Source organism: Pyxicephalus adspersus, chromosome 5 (genome assembly GCF_032062135.1).
Source record: "Pyxicephalus adspersus chromosome 5, UCB_Pads_2.0, whole genome shotgun sequence".
NCBI lineage: Eukaryota > Metazoa > Chordata > Amphibia > Anura > Pyxicephalidae > Pyxicephalus > Pyxicephalus adspersus.
Window position 1 is genome coordinate 138329815 of NC_092862.1, and position 20145 is coordinate 138349959.

At 37.3% G+C, this 20145-nt stretch overlaps 1 protein-coding gene across 1 annotated transcript; it reads right to left on the reverse strand.

Annotated features, from left to right (window-relative positions):
• Positions 1 to 7583: 7583 nt before the first annotated feature.
• LOC140331678 (serum paraoxonase/arylesterase 2-like) lies at positions 7584 to 19213 on the reverse strand. The gene is made up of 9 exons (XM_072412897.1): positions 18933 to 19213; positions 17009 to 17079; positions 16170 to 16225; positions 15914 to 16082; positions 13082 to 13214; positions 11159 to 11359; positions 9837 to 9918; positions 9404 to 9532; positions 7584 to 8375 (listed from the first exon to the last, which is right to left on the reverse strand). The coding sequence occupies exons 1-9, from the start codon at positions 19136 to 19138 to the stop codon at positions 8214 to 8216; spliced, it is 1209 nt and encodes a 402-aa protein (XP_072268998.1). The 5' UTR covers positions 19139 to 19213; the 3' UTR covers positions 7584 to 8213.
• Between the last annotated feature and the right edge of the window lie 932 nt (positions 19214 to 20145).

Here is a 20145-nt window from a genome sequence, read left to right on the forward strand (position 1 = left end):
CTTTCTGTTTAAACTCATTATTTTACTTTTCCATTAAAAGAGAAAAAGAAAATTAAACATGTAAAGAGGGAATAAAATAATGGGTTGGCCAGTCAGTATTTGCCATTATGTGGTAATATATGCGGTATACATGCATTTTGGCGAACTTACTGCTGTGTATGAACTTGCTAAGCAATGCAAGGTCCAAAATCAACGAATATACTCAGTTATACTGATTTTTCAGTATAAAGTCAAGCGTCTTGCTTCTCTTGTACCCAACACTATTCTGATCAATTTATGCAAAAAGTGGCCAAGCCTCAAAACACTAGCTGTAGTGGTTCAGGGTGAAGGACGCCATCGTTCATATCCACCAGCAATATTTCTGCAGGTCTGTTCGGTGCAAAGCTCTTTACTTTGGGGTATTTCAGGCCCTTCAAAGAGATAAAATATATGGGTTGTATCCGGAAATTACTATTAGGTTATTGGGGCAGCATTAATCCCGAGCCATATTCTGTATACAAAAGAAGGAATCACTGTTATTGGCATTCCCCTCCAATTGTGTGATACGTCCCCCACCTCCCAAATTGTGAAATCTTCGGGGCAGGGTCCTCTTCTCCTCCTGTGTCATTGTCTGTATCTGTCTGTCATTTGCAACCCCTATTTATTGTACAGCGCTGTGTAATTTGTTGGCGCTATATAAATCTTGTTTATTAATATTAATATTAATAATAATTGGCAATGCCATCCATTCATCCATACCACGCCAATGCAATCATATAATATACATAAACCTTCACCTAGCATAGAGTACTCTACCACCTAAATCCCCAAAGGCCAAATAGAGCTTTGTACTACTCACCACTCTACTGAGACAATATAAAAACGTTTTGTTATTTATTCCTAGACTGTAATCCCTTCGGGGCAGGGTCCTCTCCTTTTCCTGTATCCTGACAGATAAGTCTATCATTTGCAACCTCTATTTAATGTACAGCAATGTGTAATATACTGGCACTATATCAATACAGTTTAATAATATTATATAGATATGTCTTAATATAATATTTTTTCTTCCATTCCAAACTTTGGGATAACCTCACAATAGAAAAATAACACAAGCTGTAAGTTTGATACAACTGTGCTTTAAGGTGTATATTTATCATGGTTTCATAAAAGAAATTCATCCAATATTCACTTATTTTTAATAAAGGTTTAATTTTTAACCCTCACTTTATATATCTGTTATTTATTTAAACAAGATTGGCACATGTTAAGATTTGACCGTCAGTACCTCTTCAATGGAAAAGCACTTTACTATACTATGCCTCATATTTATCACTTTAGGAAGAGAGTTCCTCTAGTGATATCACACTAACATTTTTTTTATTCAATAGGAATTATATTAGAACATGGTGGGTGTCATTTAATAAAGCTCTTCATGACCGGAGAAGGTAAACTATCGTGAGAGAACCTAAGTTATCCAACAAAGCTGGAATATCTATTGTTCAATGTTTTCAGCCCTGAACCAAATCCAATTCAGGTTTGCTGGATCACCCATGATAGTCTATCTCAGTGGTCACCAACCTTTTGGACTTCATGGACCACTAATTTCACATGAGCGGAGAGCTATGTGTCACTCAAAGAGGAAGAAACTTCCCCCAGGGTGACGTCATGATGCCAGAACCCCCCCACTCCCCCATCACAGGTCTGAGAGACACAACACCCCCACCTCCCTGAGCCTATGATCTATATGGGAGACATGGTCCACGGCTCTGGCCAGTGCACCCCCGCAGCAGGGTCCTTTTCCTGACCCCGCTGGGGTGCGCACCTGCTCATCTATCTTCTCCAGTCTTGGAGAGCTTTGATAAATCAGGCCCAATATGAGCATTTATTATTCAGCACCATGGAAAGCAATTCAACAAATGGACAAAGAATAGACCTAGTATTTAACACAGTTTGCCCAAGTCCCCTAAGATTCCATAAATATGTCTTAGATTACAAAGAAAAAAAGAATATAAATCTGTATGAATCTGTCTGAATGGTATTGGATTTTTAAAACAAGTGTCTTAATTTAGTTTTTTGCTGAATTCTTTCAATGATTCTCCAGTAAATATTTATGTAAGTGTTTTTTGCATTGAAGTTTCTTATACCAATATTGTATATGTTTTGGTTTGTTATATTAATGTGACCTATGTTTCAGTGTTGGCTTATCTGCACCATGCACTCCTGATGAAGTGGTATTATATCCGTGAAACGCGTTGAGAAAGACATTGTGAGTTTGCACTTGGTTACACTATGTATCATATGGAATAATGACTTAAATTCAAATATGGAAAGAAATTGAGTATATAACAACCTTTCTAGGTGGAGTGATCATTCTTTTATTTGATGCACATTGATGTCACATAGTGTTTGTGTTATTGTGTTCTTTTAAAATTTTGTAAACAAAAATATTTGTATTTTATATTTATGTTTCTTTCTTTTGATGACACATGCCTTAATAAACTTGTATCGATACAGATTTTAATTCTCTTTTACCTTGTACCATGGGATGTGGCAATTTAATTCTTTTGCCAGTCATTTTTATATACAGTTAGAATACAATTTGATACAAATCGAGAACATTTTGAGTGAATCAATTTCTATTTGACCGGGTAAATGTCACCAGGAAATCTTTAATAAATGCACCCTAAAAAAAATATCCACAAACTATTTATGAAAACACCTAAACAGAGGTTGGGCTCGCGACTTGGATTCCAGTCCAACTAAGTCGCCTAATAAACAACTTGTAACTGAACTTGGGGGTTTTCCCCAGTGACTTGCAACTCGACTCATAACTTGCTTTCTCTGCTAACAGCTGAATGGGGAAGGGCAGGAGGAAGTGAGGCTTGTGTAACACCGCCTCCCCCCCCCCTTCAGCTGTCAGAGGAGAAAACTTAGAATGCAAGAAAGGTGCGGAGGAAGGTAGTGAGTCTTCTGTAACATAACACCGCCTTCCTTCCCGCCTTTCTTGGATTCTAAGTTTTCTCCTCTGACAGCTAAAGGGGGGGAGGCGGTGTTACAGAAGCCTCACTTCCTCCTGCCCTTCCCCCTTCAGCTGTCAGAGGAGAAAGCTGTGGACTTAAGATGCGATCCTGTGCTCAAGAACAGGATCAGAGCTCTATTTCTATATGGGGGACCAATGGGGATAAATTAAGTGACTTGACTTGGGACTCGACTTGGGAGAATTCTTGGTGACTTGAGACTTAACTTGGGACTTGATATCAATGACTTGGGACTCGACTTGGACTTGAAGGGTGACAACATAGTCCAACCTCTTCACCTAAACCACACCACCAGTCCATCAAAATGGGTTGATAACAAAAAGTATAATGTAAAGTACATTGCATTTCATTTAGGCACAAAATGGTATTAAAAATTGAAAACTAACAACCTTCTGAACAAAAATTGTGAAGGAATATATTCCTGATAAAGTTCATAAATTATGACATACATACCAACTCCTTTCACATATTGACAGTTGGGAAGATCAATAGGATCTAAATAGCCAGTTTGTAGTAGCCAGATTTATAGCTGCAAAAATAAACTAAATCATAGCAGATCAGAAAAAAATGCAATCCACAGATCTATCAGTTAAGGTTTTAAGGCTTCAAGGCTCTCCAGCAATGAAAATCATCAAAGCAGGTTGTAAACTTACAAGTAATAAATAATGCTTAGCAATGCAAAAACTCTCTTGGTCAATAAATTATTACATTTCGAATTTTGAACCACCTGTATAAAACCGCACATAACTGTATAGCATGGAGGCATGCCTAGATAATTATTTTAATACCCAGGTAGACCTTCATACTAAATAGCTGACAACAAATTTAAATAGGATTGTATATTAAAACTGATATCAGTGGATACATTTACATGATTACTTCTTATGATGTTTCTGTTAAGTCTGGGATTACCAGACCAGGTCTAGATTATGGACCAGCGATTCTGAACCAGGGTTCCTAGAGAGTTTGCTAGGGGTTCCTTGAGCAATAAACAATTTGTGGCTCTCCAATTATCTTTTTGGCTATCTGAAAGGGTGACATTCTTCCCAATGCCCAGCAATGTAAGAGGAATTCTTCCTACTGACCACCGCACTAATGTAGTGTGATCTGTGGGTATAATAATTATAGCCGGGGTTCCCTGTAGACCTGAAAGTTATTTCAAGGGTCACCAACATGTTATAAAGGTCCAGAAAAACACTGCTGTAGATGTGATGGCTCAATACAACAAACAGGCAATGTGGACCTCTGAAGACGGATCCCAGCTTTGGGAGCAGTCATTATCACATACTGTACAGTTACCAATTTGGTAAAAGGTGACTTTTTTAAATCATTGACTTTGTGATTAAAAAAATGGATAAAAAACAAAAGACCTAGATGTAGTTTGCTATGTTTCAGTAAAATGTATTCAGTAATAACCTTGACCTCCAGGTTATGCAAAAAATGTGTTTGCATTTCAAAATGCATAAGGCTCCAAGGTTCTATTCCAGAGGACATCAGTTTTTTTGATGATGTTTCCAAAGCATTTCACAAGCTTTTGGCAGATTCTTTGAGTCCTTAAAGCACCTTTCTCTCTGGTAGGTGCAGGTTGTGAATCTCAGTTCTAGCTGTTTAATCATGATTCAGCAGGCTTCATTAATGACCCCACCATTCTGCAGTCTAATGTCAAACTTGTTAAGTTCATTCACTCCAATAGTGTAAAAACTTGGATTTATATTTTAAAGTGGGCTTTTTTTAAAATAAATTTACAAGTCACCATGAGAAAATGTCTAACAGTGTTAATCTTTTTAAACAAACACTTTAGGTAATCATTAAAAAATCAGTCCTCACTCAGCACTATTACCTAGGACAAAATTATATCAGTAAGAGAAAGCATTTCCTTCTTCAGTTTTCCCCATAATCAGATTGTGGATTGCTGTGCTGTTCTTTGAAGTAACAAGTTTCTGGCCATGCGGCTGCTTTTTCTCCTCCGGGGGGAACAACTGCACCTCAAATATGCTCAACCTTGACCTAAATTCTTTCTTCTTCCCAACGATTCCACCATCTTCTTCTGTCTTCTTTCTTCCACCTACATCACCCACTTACTAAACGCACTGCACAGGCAGAACATCTGGTAACGTATCCTGCTGTAAATGAAAAAAAAGACTGCTGATCTCAATGCGTATGCGTGAAACTGGCATTTTATTCTACTGCAGGGAAAAGCCCCTTCTACGCATGCCCAAGATCAGGCATTCGCAGAAGGAGCAGCTATTTAATAGGAGCGAGTGATATTGATGAATTATGCTCCAATAGAATTTCTAAAGTAGGTGTGAAATGTTTGAAAGTAATTGACGAAGCAAAAATATTCTAATTTCAAGACTAAAGTGTAAGTTTCTGACACATGTGGTGCCAGACATTGATATGGGGGACACGCATCAATGCAAATATTCCTTTTTAAGTGCCGTACACCTGTAGAGGGTCTTTTTACATGGCTTCAAGGGCAACATACACATAAAATAAAAAAACACAAGTTTTAAAAAAAAAAACAGAAATAAACTCAAGGAAAAAAAATGTGTGACCAGGCAGGTCCTATATTGAAGAGGAGAAATACATTGTTCCTTCTGCAATAAAATAACCTGACCTGCCGAATTGCAATTTAATAAATACACTTTTTCATTTCATTGTGGGTGCTGCCATTTTCTTTCTTCTCCTTGTGTTATGTTTCAATCTTTGACCATCTTGATTGGCCAGCCTGGGATCACATAATCACATTTAGTCTTGGGACCCCCTTGGGTAAGCCGGTATAATTTTTTCTGAACAAGACAGCTATCAGACAGGTAAGTGTGTTTTAATTGCAGAAAGGACCTGTCTGATCACAAATTTTCAAAGTGGAACATTAGTGCTGCTTTACCATGCTTGAAGGATGCCTCAAGGCTGAAAGTTGAATGTTTTCCATTAAAAACACAAATCATCCTGAGCCTTAAATTATAGCTTCCCTACATGGAATAGTACAGGGACTACTGAAAGACATCATTGTCACCCTAGTCTTCATCTTAAACTTCCTTTGCTATTACCACAGCGCATGGGGATCTCTCAATTATTGATTAGATAACATAGTCAGTCGTTGGGTCATCGTGATCGATCATGCATTAACACTGCTGAAGGTTGTGGTTGCCTTTTTAAGGTGTGTAAAGTTTTATGCCATTTTGACTTTTTGGGGAAATGGATAAGGGGCACGTAGTTTTGTACCCCTGCATTTTTCCCCCCCGGAATTTCATTATAAGGTCTCCTATAACACTTCTTCTGGGTGACTGGATGTAGGAAAAAAGCCTCAACATTGGGACCCCCTAATGCAGAAGGAAGGCATGGGACCTGGTATAGTACAGAAATAGGGGAGAGATCCACATTCCCTGCCCCACTTTTTTCTTTGCCACTTAAGCTGCATTCCTAGATATCGGTCTGGTTGGAATATTTAGGGATTTTCTACACAATTTATTTAGTTAAAGGGTCCATACTAAATCTGTTTCCTCTTTAAATGGGCCTCTTTTATTTATTTTGAACACCAACATGGACATCATTAATGATTATCTGAATGTCTAACCATTGCCTGGACCTTTTCATGTCAGGTGTGTCCTCCTCAGTGTCCAGCCTCACCCTTGTTTTGGGTCAGAGGAACAAAGTGTCCAGGGACAATCGTCCTGTGCTAGACCTAAATGGGTTGAGATGAATTATTGTTGTACATAGAGCTGCTTCAGATTCACCCACCACCAATGACTCTCCTGAAGAAGTGAATTTAAATTCTGTGAAATGCGTAGAGATTGTTGATTTAGAAGGTCAGCATTGGCCATCAGTTCCAAATATCAATATGTTGATGTATAAATGAAACAACTTCTGTTTATCTTTGGATATACTTTAACTTGTTAGTACAACTAGGTTGTTATTTAAATACTACTAAAGATTCATCATATTTTAACATTTATGTATGGATAAATTACAGTTCTTTTTTTAATTTTTTCCAATCCCAAAATCGTATTGATATTATTATTTTCAGGGACTTTGCAATTAATTTAGAAACCTGACATTGGCTTTAAATTATGTATTTACCACTATAGTTTAACTTTAATTTACAAAAAATCTGCATTTATTGCCTAATTAATTATTTTTTTTAAATCCATAGGGGCATGTTACCATAGTATCCCAATAGTAAAGAGTCTTTAACCCTCCAAGCATTTTTTGTTTTGATATTAGGAACTGATATTGCAACCGACTTCAAAAATGAAGATGTAGTTTCCCAAAAATATTTTGAAAAATTAAATTTCTTTTACACACATTATTGCACATCAATAGCTGAAGTTATGTTCCCCTCTGTGGGAGTGAATGTTCTTCTAGCACCCACTCATGACTGGCCCAAAGCCAGTGATTGGCAACAAAAGTGGCTTCTCGCACAGCACTGCTGCCCATATCAACGCTAAGCTATTACCCTATAACAACGGTCTTTGTGGGGCAGATATAGGGCTTCAGAGAAACATTCATTATCATAGAATTGTTCATACAAATCATTTAAATTAAAAAGCGTGGTTCTAAAAATCAAAAGCAAAAAGAAAATGTATTTATTTTTGGATGTAGGTGTATTCATAGAAAATTTGGCGCGGGTGGAAACAGTCAATGACATCATCAGTTATAAAGAGTTATAAGGATCAGACGCTAAGAAAGTAAGATATTAAAAAAACAAAAACGAATAAAGTATGTTTAAATAGAATGGGAAATGATTAGAGGGCAAAGTCAGCAGGGTTCAGCTTTAACACACTTAGGATGATTTTCCAAATGAATATAAGCTGTACACATAGCAAAATGAATTATTTTCTTGCAAAAGAACTTTTCGCTATGTAAATGAGAAGAAGCTCAGGTCACGTCAGTCATTCAAATATATGCATGCAAAACTTCAGTTCCTTTTAGATTTCCTTGCATACAGTGCATTTGGTGCCACAACTGACAACTATAATTTGCAAGTTGCAAGCTAATAGCAGCATTCCCACTTGCAAGGCACATTGTTCGTAGATTCCATTGCTCTTCCCTGGTTCTGTCTATGCAAAACTCCTCCAAAGAATTTCCACTTCTGAAAACAATTTCTGCAACACAAAGACAATTTTTCAGAAATGTATTTTGCTATCGGTGTTGGAAAATTTGTTCCAAATCCAAAAGTCCAAAGTGGCTTTCCTATTCCAGCTGGCAGTATAGAGCTTTGTGAAATATGGTCCCTATAATCAGCTTCTTCTTGTACACCGAGGCGCAAGATGACCCCTGAATCACTGAACCGTTATTGCCATAAACTTGGGTCACTATTGGGTGATCAGAGTGAATATTCTGTACCCGGATTACCTGCAAGAACAATGAAGTTTATGTTATTTGTCCATTGTGCTTCTCAGGCATAAATGCAGCATAAAGGGTCTACAGAAAAAAAAATCTAATACAGTTTCATTCTTCTTTTTAGGTGCAACATCCCATGGGTAAGCATGTGACGCATTATGGCAGCCAAGTCATTCTCAAAAAAATACTGTAAGAAATCAAGTCACCCCCTGATTTTTATAATGAGATGATAACATTGCCCTGCTACATTGATATCCCAAGCAGCGCTGCGAACCCAACCAGGGCTCTTTCTTGTCACGCTACAGCTCACAACCTATTGTTATAGAAAGGGAACAGTACTTTTTAGTCTTGCAGGGATGTACCGGACAGTCAACCATACCTGAGTTCTTCCTTGTTATACTATTTATCCACTAATTATTGCTATAGAAAGGAATTGAACACTAGAACATTGCATGCAGACCCAAAACATGCAACATGCAGGCAAAAAACATGCAATCGTGTGTCATTTTTTATGTCAGCCCAAATGCACATGGTCAAACCACTGTAGTTTAGTGCATCACAACAAACTTATACCTGTAAGTGTGTGAACTGGGATTTTATTGGTTCAGCACGCACTAAATTTCCATAGTGTGTTGGGCAAAAAATTAGCGCAATACACAACAAACACGCAAGCAACACTAATGCATTTTTAAAAACACTGTGCATAGCCATGCAAGTGCCTTAGAAGTACTTTATGATACTTTTGAAGTAGAATGAAAATTATATTTTTAAGCCCAATTCCATGTTTTTATTTATTATTATGTATATTTTGATAGAGCATAAAAAAATTCAGTTAGATGTTTATTCTATTTATTCTATAGATAATACATATTATCTATTTATTCTATTCTAATTAAGTAATTATTAAAAAAAATATATTAAAAATAAATTCTGAAATTTATGTACAGCCAAATTCTAAACTTGTTTAAATAGCTCCTATTTTGCTTTTTTATTTGAAAGCACAGTCATCCTTTAATGCTTTTAATATGATATACACTGACCTCTGATCCAGGGGGATCTTCATCATTGTAAGCAAATAGTTTATATAACTGTGGATGTGCTCCTGTCCAGATATCTCCTGTAACTGGATCCACTGATAGGTTGTCTAAACTGGTACCTACGTCAATGGCCTTTCAAAAACAAAACAGTAATAGGCATTTTATATGCATGAATGGACATGAGAAAAAAAGTAAAGAGAGAGCGGGAGAGCAAGAAAAAGAGTAAGAAAGGAGAAAAGCATAGATAATAAGAAAGAAGGAAAGAAGGAAAGAAAGAAAGAAAGAAAGAAAGAAAGAAAGAAAGAAAGAAAGAAAGAAAGAGCAAGAAAGAAAGAAAGAAAGAAAGAAAGAAAAGGGAACCAAGGAAATAAAAAAAGAAAGGAAAATGTAACGGGAAAGGGTAAAAAAGGCGAGGGGATGGGGAGAGATAGATTACCTTTACAAATGTTAGGGACCAGTTTGCATGTTTCTCATACACATTGATTGTGTGGCTGGTGAGATCAACAGCATAAATAAACCTTAAATATAAACAAATATATACTTTGCTTTTTCCAGGCTATTGTGTTTAAAGGTTCATTCAGCAAGAGGCAAAATGAAAAAAAAAACAGTTCTCTCTGCCATACTCACTTTTATTTTTCCCCATTAGATGTTTGTGGTAAAGAAGCTCCAGGTGCAGAGAAGCCCTGGGTGAAGGAGCCTGAATTTGGACTTAAATGTGACATTCGCTCTAACACTATTTATTTAGCTTTGGTTTGAACGGGGAAGAGTTTGCTTGTTTAATTGTCATATAAAACAGTGTTGGCATCCTTGCCTTTGGTGCCAGCGGAACTTGTCCTGGCATTGCTACAATTGAACAGTTGCCCATTTAAATGGCACACCATTTGTTTCTTTTTCCTCTTTCATCCCATCCTATTGCATTTTTATATTTTGTCTGACTGTCACTGGAATTAAAAAGTGTCAGGTGTATCAGGTAGAAGCTAAATGTAATGATTGAACTTTGATATGTGTTTTACAATATTAAAAGAGATTGTTTGTCCCCCACATAGACAACACAAAGGAGAGCTTGAAAAAAATTAAATGGATTGTCTGGAATTTTACAGATGTTTGGCAACACCAGCGGAGAGAACACATTCTTCTTTAGGACATCTTGAATACTAGCCATACCTTACCAAGTTTACATGGAACCCCAGGATTCCTCCAGAGGTGGCTAGAGGTTCTTTGAACTGTGAGCAACTTCTAAGGTTTCAGTGGCAGTTGTGATTAAAGTAAGGGGATCCTCCTACCAATTAGAGATCAATGAGGGCACTTCTCCATTTATCAGCAATGTAAAGGTAATATTTCAGTGGCCATTAATATGAGTAGGTATTTTTTTCTTTGGCCATCATAGAAATGGACATTTCCATAATGACCCCCATGTGAGGGATTGTTAGGCTATATTCAGATTGGCAGTGAGGTTGAAGAGAGGTTCCTCATGCCAGTGAACATGATGACGCTACATGTAGCTTCTACCCACAGCATACCAATAGAGAATAAATAGGGGGGGGGGGGTCAGTAAGTGGTTCAGTATAGCACATTATTGCTGCTGTCAAGGTTGAAGTCCCTAAAGAATGGTGCAGCAAGAAGCACAGGGGATCTCTGTGTCATGAGCGAAAGGTGCAGTAATTATTAGTAGGCGTTCCTTGAGACCTTAAAAAACGTCAAGATTTACTATAAAAAGGTTGAGAAAGGCTGTAAAAGATTTATCAAAAAATTGCATACCTTTTATCATTTGATATGGCGATTCCATTACCCTTGTAGAATCCCGCTGCCACTTCTCGGACATTGCTGGGACTGTAATACACCACATTGGTTAACTTTAATCCAAGCAATGCCTCTAAAAATTTCATGGGTAAACTCTCAAAGTAATTATCATTAGTGGCGTAAAAACTCTCTGGTCCAACAGCGACAATATTGTTCACACTGTAAAAAAAAAATAATAGCGAATTAACCTTTCTATACAAATAGATACAAGACTCGTCTGATAGTAAATACCCTGCCAGGAGCAAACACCATGAGGTGTTGGTTGTCATATATTTTGGGGAGAAACCCATTGTCCAACTTCTCTGTTGCTGGTTTCAGTTTGCTGTAGGGATTTGACTTGAGCTCAGCAAGAGCACCAATTGAAATTCTATGGTGTTTCACTATGCTCTAGAAAATATCATCATACTTTATGTGTGGCAGATGACCTGGATACCCTGTAAAATGCACCTGTAAATCATAAAGTACACTGCCTGACCAAAAAAATGTCATGCACTCTAATATTTTATTGGGCTTCTTTTAGATTTGATTAAGGCATGCATTTGCTGTGATATCATTTCAATAAGCTTATCCAATGTCACAACATTTATTTCCATGTAGAGTTGCATTAATCTTTCGTCATGATTTTGTATTGATGATGGCAAAGTCGGACCACTGCATCTTCTCCAGCACATCCCAAACATTCTCAATGGGGTTAAGGTCTGAACTCTGTGGTGGCCAATCCATGTGTGTGAAAATGGGGTTTCTTGCTACCCAAACCACAGTTGTCACAGTTTAAACCCGATTCCATTGATGGAAAACCTTGGCCATTCATTAAACTTAGGCAGTCAGCTGACCTAATTTTCTGGGCACATAACATTACTGAACCTAGACCTTATTAACTGAATCAACCCCAGTTTATACCATTACCCCCAAAGGTACTTCAGATCATACTACTACCGCACCCCCCGGCACCCCATATCATAACACTGTCCCGACAGGTACCCCAGATCATAACACTGCCCCCATAGGTACCCCAGATCATTACACTGCCCACACAGGTACCCCAGATCATAACACTGCCCCCACAGGTACCCCAGATCATAACACTGCCCCCACAGGTACCCCAGATCATAACACTGCCCCCACAGGTACCCCAGATCATAACACTGCCCCACAGGTACCCCAGATCATAACACTGCCCCACATACATTCCTGATCAAAAAACTGCTCCCACACGCACCCTAGATCATAACACTGCCCCACAGGCACCCCAGATTATAATAAATCCCCCACAGACACCCCGGATTATAACACTTCCTCCAAGGGCTTGAAGGCATTCTTTTTTGGCCAGGCAGTGTATATATTTACCTCTACTCTAACCTGTGCTCCTCAACATTACTCCACTAAATAAGAACCTGTAAAGTTTTTTTTCCAGGAAAAGGCTCCTTCTGCGCACGCCTGAGATGATTTGCGCTCCCATTCATTCTCGCATGGGCGGTGCTGCACTCTTTTTTTTTTTAAAAAAAGAGTGTTGCACTTAAAAAAACAAAACAAAACAAAAAAATTTTTATTTAACATAAAAGGGTTGTCTGCCCTTTTATGTAAAGTGAAATTCCTGAGTTTAGGTACGCTTAAAGTCCTTATCCCTCTGTGCTATCACTCCTGGTCCAATCCCAACACCTACTGGAATGGAACTCTCCATATCAGATCGACTGATCACTATTGGCTTTGGATATGGTAAGACATAGCCAATACATAGTCCAGATATAAAGATACAAGAGGTACTTGGATGGTATACAGTACAAATTAAAAGGGAAATCATTAAATACACTCGGCTGGCACACTGTTTTTTTGAATTCATTTTGTCTTCTTGTTGATCCAATTTTAAATCATTCTCAGTACCTCTGCAATAATGGATGTTTAATGGTCTTCAGATGTAGAAGAAATTTCTGCTTCTCATCAAATTTAAATATTTCAATAAAGCTTTTGAAGTCAGGAGTAGGATGATTTACCACAAAAAGATAGACCATGCCATCTAAAAGAAAGAGTTTGAAGTCAGATGTTATAGAAACATTCATAAACTGTATAAAGTATAAAAGTATAAAAAAAAGAAGAAGAAAAGGCCTACAACTCCCTTTTATAAAGAATGGTCAATAAACATGTAATGTACTCCATAAATCTATTCCAGTGTGTACCAGTTGTGCCATGTTTATTTTTTTTAAGTATTTCTCCATTCTGTAGGGGGCAGCAAAGCTCAGTTTTCTATCAATGTGCACTACTGCTAAAATAAGTGCTCCCCCTAGAGGCAGTGTATAGAAATGGAAATACCTATATATGAAAATTATGTTTAATTTTAAGAATATTGGTGCAATTCTCTCACTGGCAACAACTGACCAAACAAATTTCTCTATCTATATTTCATACATACCTGGATTAAAGGATACGGTTTATTTTTATATGTATATTTGTGCTTTACTTTAAAGGTGCTTTACTTTAATGGAAACTCATCCTAGGAAAAATAAAGTGGCTGTCATTCTCTTAGATTGTAAGCTCTTTTGGACAGGATCCCCTCCTTCTACTGTGGCATTGTTTGTATCTGTCTGTCATTTGTAGCCCCTATTTATGTTCATATGTATTATGCATTATTTAATGTACAATACACATGCGTAATATGTAGTATTTTTTAAAGGAGGTTAACACTAGCAGTCTTTAGGGACTGTCATAGTAAACTATAGGACGATAGTACAAAGGACTAGAAAACAAAAGGTGTAATATCTACTAAATGTTAAGCTCTTCGGGGCAGGGTCCTCTCCTCCTGTATCACTGTCTGTATCTGTGTCATTTGCAACCCCTATTTAATGTACAGGGCTGTGTAATATGTTGGTGCTATATAAATCCAAATATTAATAATATCTGTCATTAGCAACCAGTCACTTTGTGTAGTTCAGTATTTTTTAATTGTATTTACTATTGCAGTATTGTATTGAATATTAATACAAAGATCAGTTGGAAAGGTCACATTAGAAAAACATGGATAAGCCTGCTCTTATCAGCAAACACAGGCAGAAGCTGCTCTCGGTCTCATACTTTGTTCTAGTCTCCACTGACTGATGGCCTTCAGATTTGGATATTCGTACCTCAACTTTATGGCTTTGTGCCAACTAGATCATCATTTTAGATAATGCAGCCTATGTTTTGAGTATTGCAAATACACCTTTACAGCAGGAATAGAAAACAATAAATCCCCTTCAAAATAGTCACATTTTGTTGCCTTGCAGCCTGGAATTAGGGCGTACACAAAAATAATCTTCCCAGCTGTAAATGCACCTTTTACCATTCTAATGAAAGATAGAAGCAATTCAGAAAAAGAAACAGACAGAATCAGAAACTGAGATAGATCATGGATCACCCTGTTGTGTCACTACTTTGGGTAACCAGCCTTTAATTACAGTCTTGAGCCTTTTGGTTTGTTCTCCACCAACATTCTACATCTAGATTGGGCAATATTTGCCAGCTTTTCTTGAAGGAACTGGTCAAGTTCAGTTTAGACCTAATGGCCTAATTTATTAGCTCTCTAAAACTGGAGAAGAAATCTATTTAAAGTTTTCTGGATCATTCATGTTCTCCCACGATAGTCTATTATCTTCAGTCTTGGAAAACTTAACAATAATAATAATATTATTAATAAATCAGGCCCAAAGTGTCCTTTTTATGGGAGAGTGGCTTTTTTCTTCCAACTCTCGCATATACTCTAGATTTGTGGATCGTTTGTGATATTGATGTTATATCCACATAATCTCAGCCACTGTAAAACCCTGACAATTCTTCTGTTACTTCTTCGGAGTTGGCATGGACCTCTTGGTAGCTTCTCTGACCAGGTTCCGCCTTACTCTTCCATCCAAATTGAAGGGACAGCCTGATCTAGGGAGCGTCCAAGCAGTACCAAACACTTTCTACTTCTTAAATACAGACTTTCAATTAATTATTAAAACATTCATAACTAAGTATCCATCTCCCATCTTTTGCTTGTCCAGAACTGTATCCATGAGATGTTTTGACTGTGTTTTGCCACCCACAATTTATTCTTTGCATTAAGTTGCCCTACCAAGCACTGGAATGCTCCATGAATATCAGTTTTTATGTTAAATAAAAATAAATAAAATGATTAAAATAAATTACAGACAGAAGCCAGTTATGTAGCTTGGTGTGCAATGAGGAAAGCAATCATTCCCTTGAGTGACTGCGATGTAGACTGTATATTCCAGCTACAACATTTTTACTACATTATTGTTGAGTGTAAAACAAGAGCTAGTTCAGAGGTATAAGCATATAAATAGGTATATAGGTTTCCCCCTGTCCCCGTGTATGATTGACTGAACACAACGACAGGAACTCCACCCAGGGGAGCTCCTGTCATTGTTCAGCCAATATGGCTTCTGAATGCTTAAAGCTGCCATTGTCCGATGGCTAGAATGGCTGAGCATATGGCTCAGGCAAGCCAACTTACAACTGTTGCCAAATTTTATACCTGCTTTGAAATGTAAAGGTTACATGGCCAAATCTGTTCTAAGAAAAAAAGGATTCCAACTAAGACTTGCACTTCTTGTCTTTTCCAACCAGAATTACTCCAGCTTGAAATTTCTTAGTTCTGAGCACCTCTATGTATGGCAAATGCTTAAACAGCCAAATCACTAAGGACTGAAGGTAGAATAGAACTCCCATGTAACTACTTACCTCTCCCATCAATGTACACACTGAGCCCATAAGGATTAAATGAAAACACATCAAAGTCTTTACTAAACTGTAGTGGTTTAGGGTGAAGGACGTCATTGTTCAGATCCACCAACAATATTTCTCCAGGTCTGTCTGGTGCAAAGCTCTTTAGCATAGGATATTTCAAGCCCTTCAAAGACAAATAACTTATTAGGCCACTGAAAACAACCAATAATTAAAATAACTGGAGCAGCATTAATCCAAAAAAAGGTCTTACAGAACTGATGAAGGCCAGTCCATTGGGAAGAACATGAATATCTTCCGAGCCATATTCTGTATAAAAAAGCAGAAATCATTGTTATTAACAATGCCATCCATCAATACAAGCGTTATTCTGGCCACTTTCTATAAACACTAGTCATCTGGATGCTTTTGGTTTTGATCAATTGAGATTCCCCTAACCAGAACAAGAGTGTACAGAGAAAGTCAGATCAATGTGAAAACCGAAGTATTTTCAGAGAACTCAATATTAGCTTTAGGATTAACTACATTTCCATATATTTCCTACATAGCATATCTAAGCCCTGATGAAGTAAGTAATGATCCCCTGAAATACGTAGACTTTTATTGTGATGGATCAAATTTCCCATCTGAACAAATTGTTACCTTTCTGCTTTAACTTATATTAGATGATTCTCCCAAAGACCCCAATGAGGCTACACCAGGCAGTAAAGAGAGGCCACACCAAAGTAATGACATTATTTAATTAAAAGTTTCATTATGCTGAGAGTTAAGTGTTTCACTATCTATACATAAAACTGACCTTAAAGGTTTTCACCCCTTACCACTTTATAGAAAACAAACACATATTTAATGCAGTCTATTAATACACCTTAATATAATGTTTATCCCTTTATTTCTGCTCTTTAAAATAATAGCTAGTTTTACCTTATACAATGCAAATAGTGTTAAAGTATCATTGTATTCATAATATGTTAACTTCTAAGATTGATTAATTATCCCAACCCCCCCCCCCCCCCCCCCATCATTCCCAACACCTCCTGAAAAAAAATTCTAAAAAAAAGTGTGAGAGTTTATGAATGATCCCATACATACCAATTCCCTTCACAAGGTGACAATTAGGAAGATCAATAGGTTGCACCTTGTTGAAGTAGCCGGCTTTATCGCTGCAAAAAATAAAATCATAATCAGCCTAGGCTTCCAAATCTCAATCATTAATTTATTGAATCACTAATACAAAAGTGTACATAGTAATACGTAAAAGAATGTATCAAATAAACGTAATGTTATCGATATGTGTATTTTTAATGCCTTGGGTATTACAACACCTAACAGATCTCTTTGAAAGATTTCCTGTCCTTCTGCAAGTATTCACTCTTTCCATCATCCTTGTGTAGTCCAACTACTCCTGATGCATTCTCCATGATATACAAAATCGAACAGGGACATGGACTTATTTATTAAAACTCGAAGACTGGAAAAGATTGACCATCATGGGAGAACCTGGGTGGTCCAGCACCCCTGAAAGTCTTCTCCTGTTTTGGAGGGTTGTAGTAAATCATCAGTGTGTGTGCAGACCCCAGAATTAAACAGAAAGATTCCACCAACAATCCTCAAGGGAATGGTCAGCTGGGTTACCCTCACGTCTCTAGTAAACATGGAAATCTACTCTGTGTGTAAGATAACCTAAATAATTTTGTAGTGTAGGAATTGGGATCTTAATGGACCCACTGTAAATCATTCTCTCCCTAGCAGCAACAAATCAACTTACACCCATCATTTGCCTATTATTATAGTAGTATCATGGTGGTATGGTCAAATATGTTGCCTCATTGCAGACTCATTATTCCAACAAAGAAAAGGTTGCAGATCAAAGTGATAAGGGATGAGCGAGAATGCCTCTGACATTCTCACGAAAATTTCCTCAAACTTCTATGGTTCTGCAAAAATTCAATGAACCGATTTCGCAAAACCATCGGAAGATCGAGGATATTATAACAGGAGGATTCACAGGGGATTCACAGGATTCCCTGGGAATCTTCCTGTTAACCTCTAGTGCTGGGGATCACACACTGTTCTCAATGAATACGGCCATGGCAGCATTCATCGGAGTGGATTCTCAAGCTTAGTAGGAATTGTTAGTAAGGTAAGTTTAGGTTTGTATTGTTGCATTTAGTATTATTATTAATAATAATATTATTATTTTTTTTTAATTATTATTATTATTATTAATAATAAGCAGGATTTTTAGCCAACATATTGCACAGCACTGTACTTTAAATAGGGGTTGCAAATGACAGACAGATACATACAGTAACACAGGAGGAGAGGACGCTGTCCTGAAGAGCTTACAATCTAGGAGGTGGGTATTCCTGGCAATACCGGCATTGAACCAAAGTTACACCACTAGTCTATTTATTAAGCAATAATTCTGACATTCTTCCAGAGATTCTTCCAGGTCCATGTGTGTGAATGGCAGAAACTGATTCCCTACAAGGGAATGTTTCAGTGAAAATCAGATTTACTGCATAAATAGACTTATGTGTTTTCAATGCCGGTGATTGATTCGCCATAAGAGAATATTATTATTAATGAACAGGATTTATATAGAGCCAACATATTAAACAGCACTGTTATTCAATGTGTGACATTAAATAGACCCTAAGACCTTTTTATTTTTTGTGTTTGTAGGGCATCTAGAGGAAAGTTAGATCTGACTGCATTATTAGTATTTCATGAACATGAAATTTGGGCTAATATTACAGTGCAACAGACTAAAATATCCTAATAAAAAATGATGAATCAAGAAAAGTTTTTTACTAAAGCAAGATGGCAGTTGTTGTATTTTGTAACTGATGGGATTTGTAGATACAAATGTAGATACAAAAAAAGATACAATTGCAATGCTATACATTAACGTCTCCCCATATAGGTCTCTAGAGATCAAAGGTTTCTAAAGTTAAAAAGTAACAAAATGAGTCATTGTTATTGTACACACAGAGAGAAGGATGGGACTTACGTGAATTGATATATACGTTCCCCCAGAAACCCCAGGGTGACCCCGAGAAAGGTTAATTTCAGCATTGTCCCCATGTCACCGTTGTGTATAGGGAGATCTTCCCTGAAATGTGCTTGGTAAGCGCTGTGATATTCCCTGAGGGTGGTGTCTGGGTGACAATCACAGAGGTTGCAACACCAACAGGTCCTGAAGCCAAAACTGTGCATGCCACAATTCCAAAAACTTGCAAGAATTTCACTTTTCAATAACAAAATGTTTAATATTACTGAATTCTGCTCCACTGGAATTTCTAAAGAAGGTGCAAAATATTTTCGGGTAATGAATGAAGCAAAAATATTCTCATTTCAGGATAATATGGACTCTACTGTCAAAAGACAAACTAGGTGCCAGACACTATCATGGCGGACACACCTCAATGCACAAATGTTGAATTTATTTAAATGCACAGGTATGTTTATGTGGCTTCAAGTTCATCCTCCACAAAAAAAAGCACAAATCCTTTAATCGAAGCAGAACCCTAAAAATATTGTGACCAGGCAGGTCCTTTATTGAATTTTGTCCCTTCTGCAATAAAATACCCTTACCTGCCTGGTTGTAATGCTTTAAATATATTCATTTGTCTCCATTTCATTGTGGTGCTGCATCTACTTTTCCTCATCCAGGTTTTGATATTTGGTCATCTTGATTGACGTAAGTCCCGCAGGTCATTTAGTCCTGGCAGCCTCAGGGAATGCACGGAACCGCCCGGCATCCAGCCTGCCACTTGTTTTGGGTCAGAGGATTGTAGTCTCCAGGGGCAATTGTCCTGCGCTAGTTCCAAATGGGTTGTTTCCAATCTAGTTACCACCAATGACTCTCTGACTGAGGAAGCGGATTGGAATTTGGTAAGACGGGTAGAGATATTTGGTGAATTGGTGATTGTTGTATCAATATCAAGTATGAATATGTTGATGCATATATGAAACAACTTCAAATTAAATTTATTTTACCTGTTAAAAGTACAAATTTAAATAAATTTGTATGCCACTAAAGTCCCATCTTTTATGCCTATTCATTCTTTAGTTATAGATAAGTTTTTTCAATATTATCCATTCACCTTCCCCAGAAATTTTAGTGAAAATACTAGGTTTCACAACTCAATGCCATGGGCTTTAAAATGTCTTTTTCCACTATGGTTTAACTTTACTGACAAAAGCTCCTAGGGCATGTTACC

What these genes read in the sequence shown, in the direction of transcription:
- LOC140331678 (XM_072412897.1), bottom strand. Translation starts at nt 19,138, where the DNA reads ATGCACAGTTTTGGCTTCAGGACCTGTTGGTGTTGCAACCTCTGTGAT. An exon ending in GACTGGCCTTCATCAGTTCT is followed by an intron (nt 16,083 to 16,169) that starts GTAAGACCTTTT and finishes TTGTCTTTGAAG; the next exon opens with GGCTTGAAATATCCTATGCT. An exon ending in AAACATCCATTATTGCAGAG is followed by an intron (nt 11,360 to 13,081) that starts GTACTGAGAATG and finishes TTTTTTTTACAG; the next exon opens with TGTGAACAATATTGTCGCTG.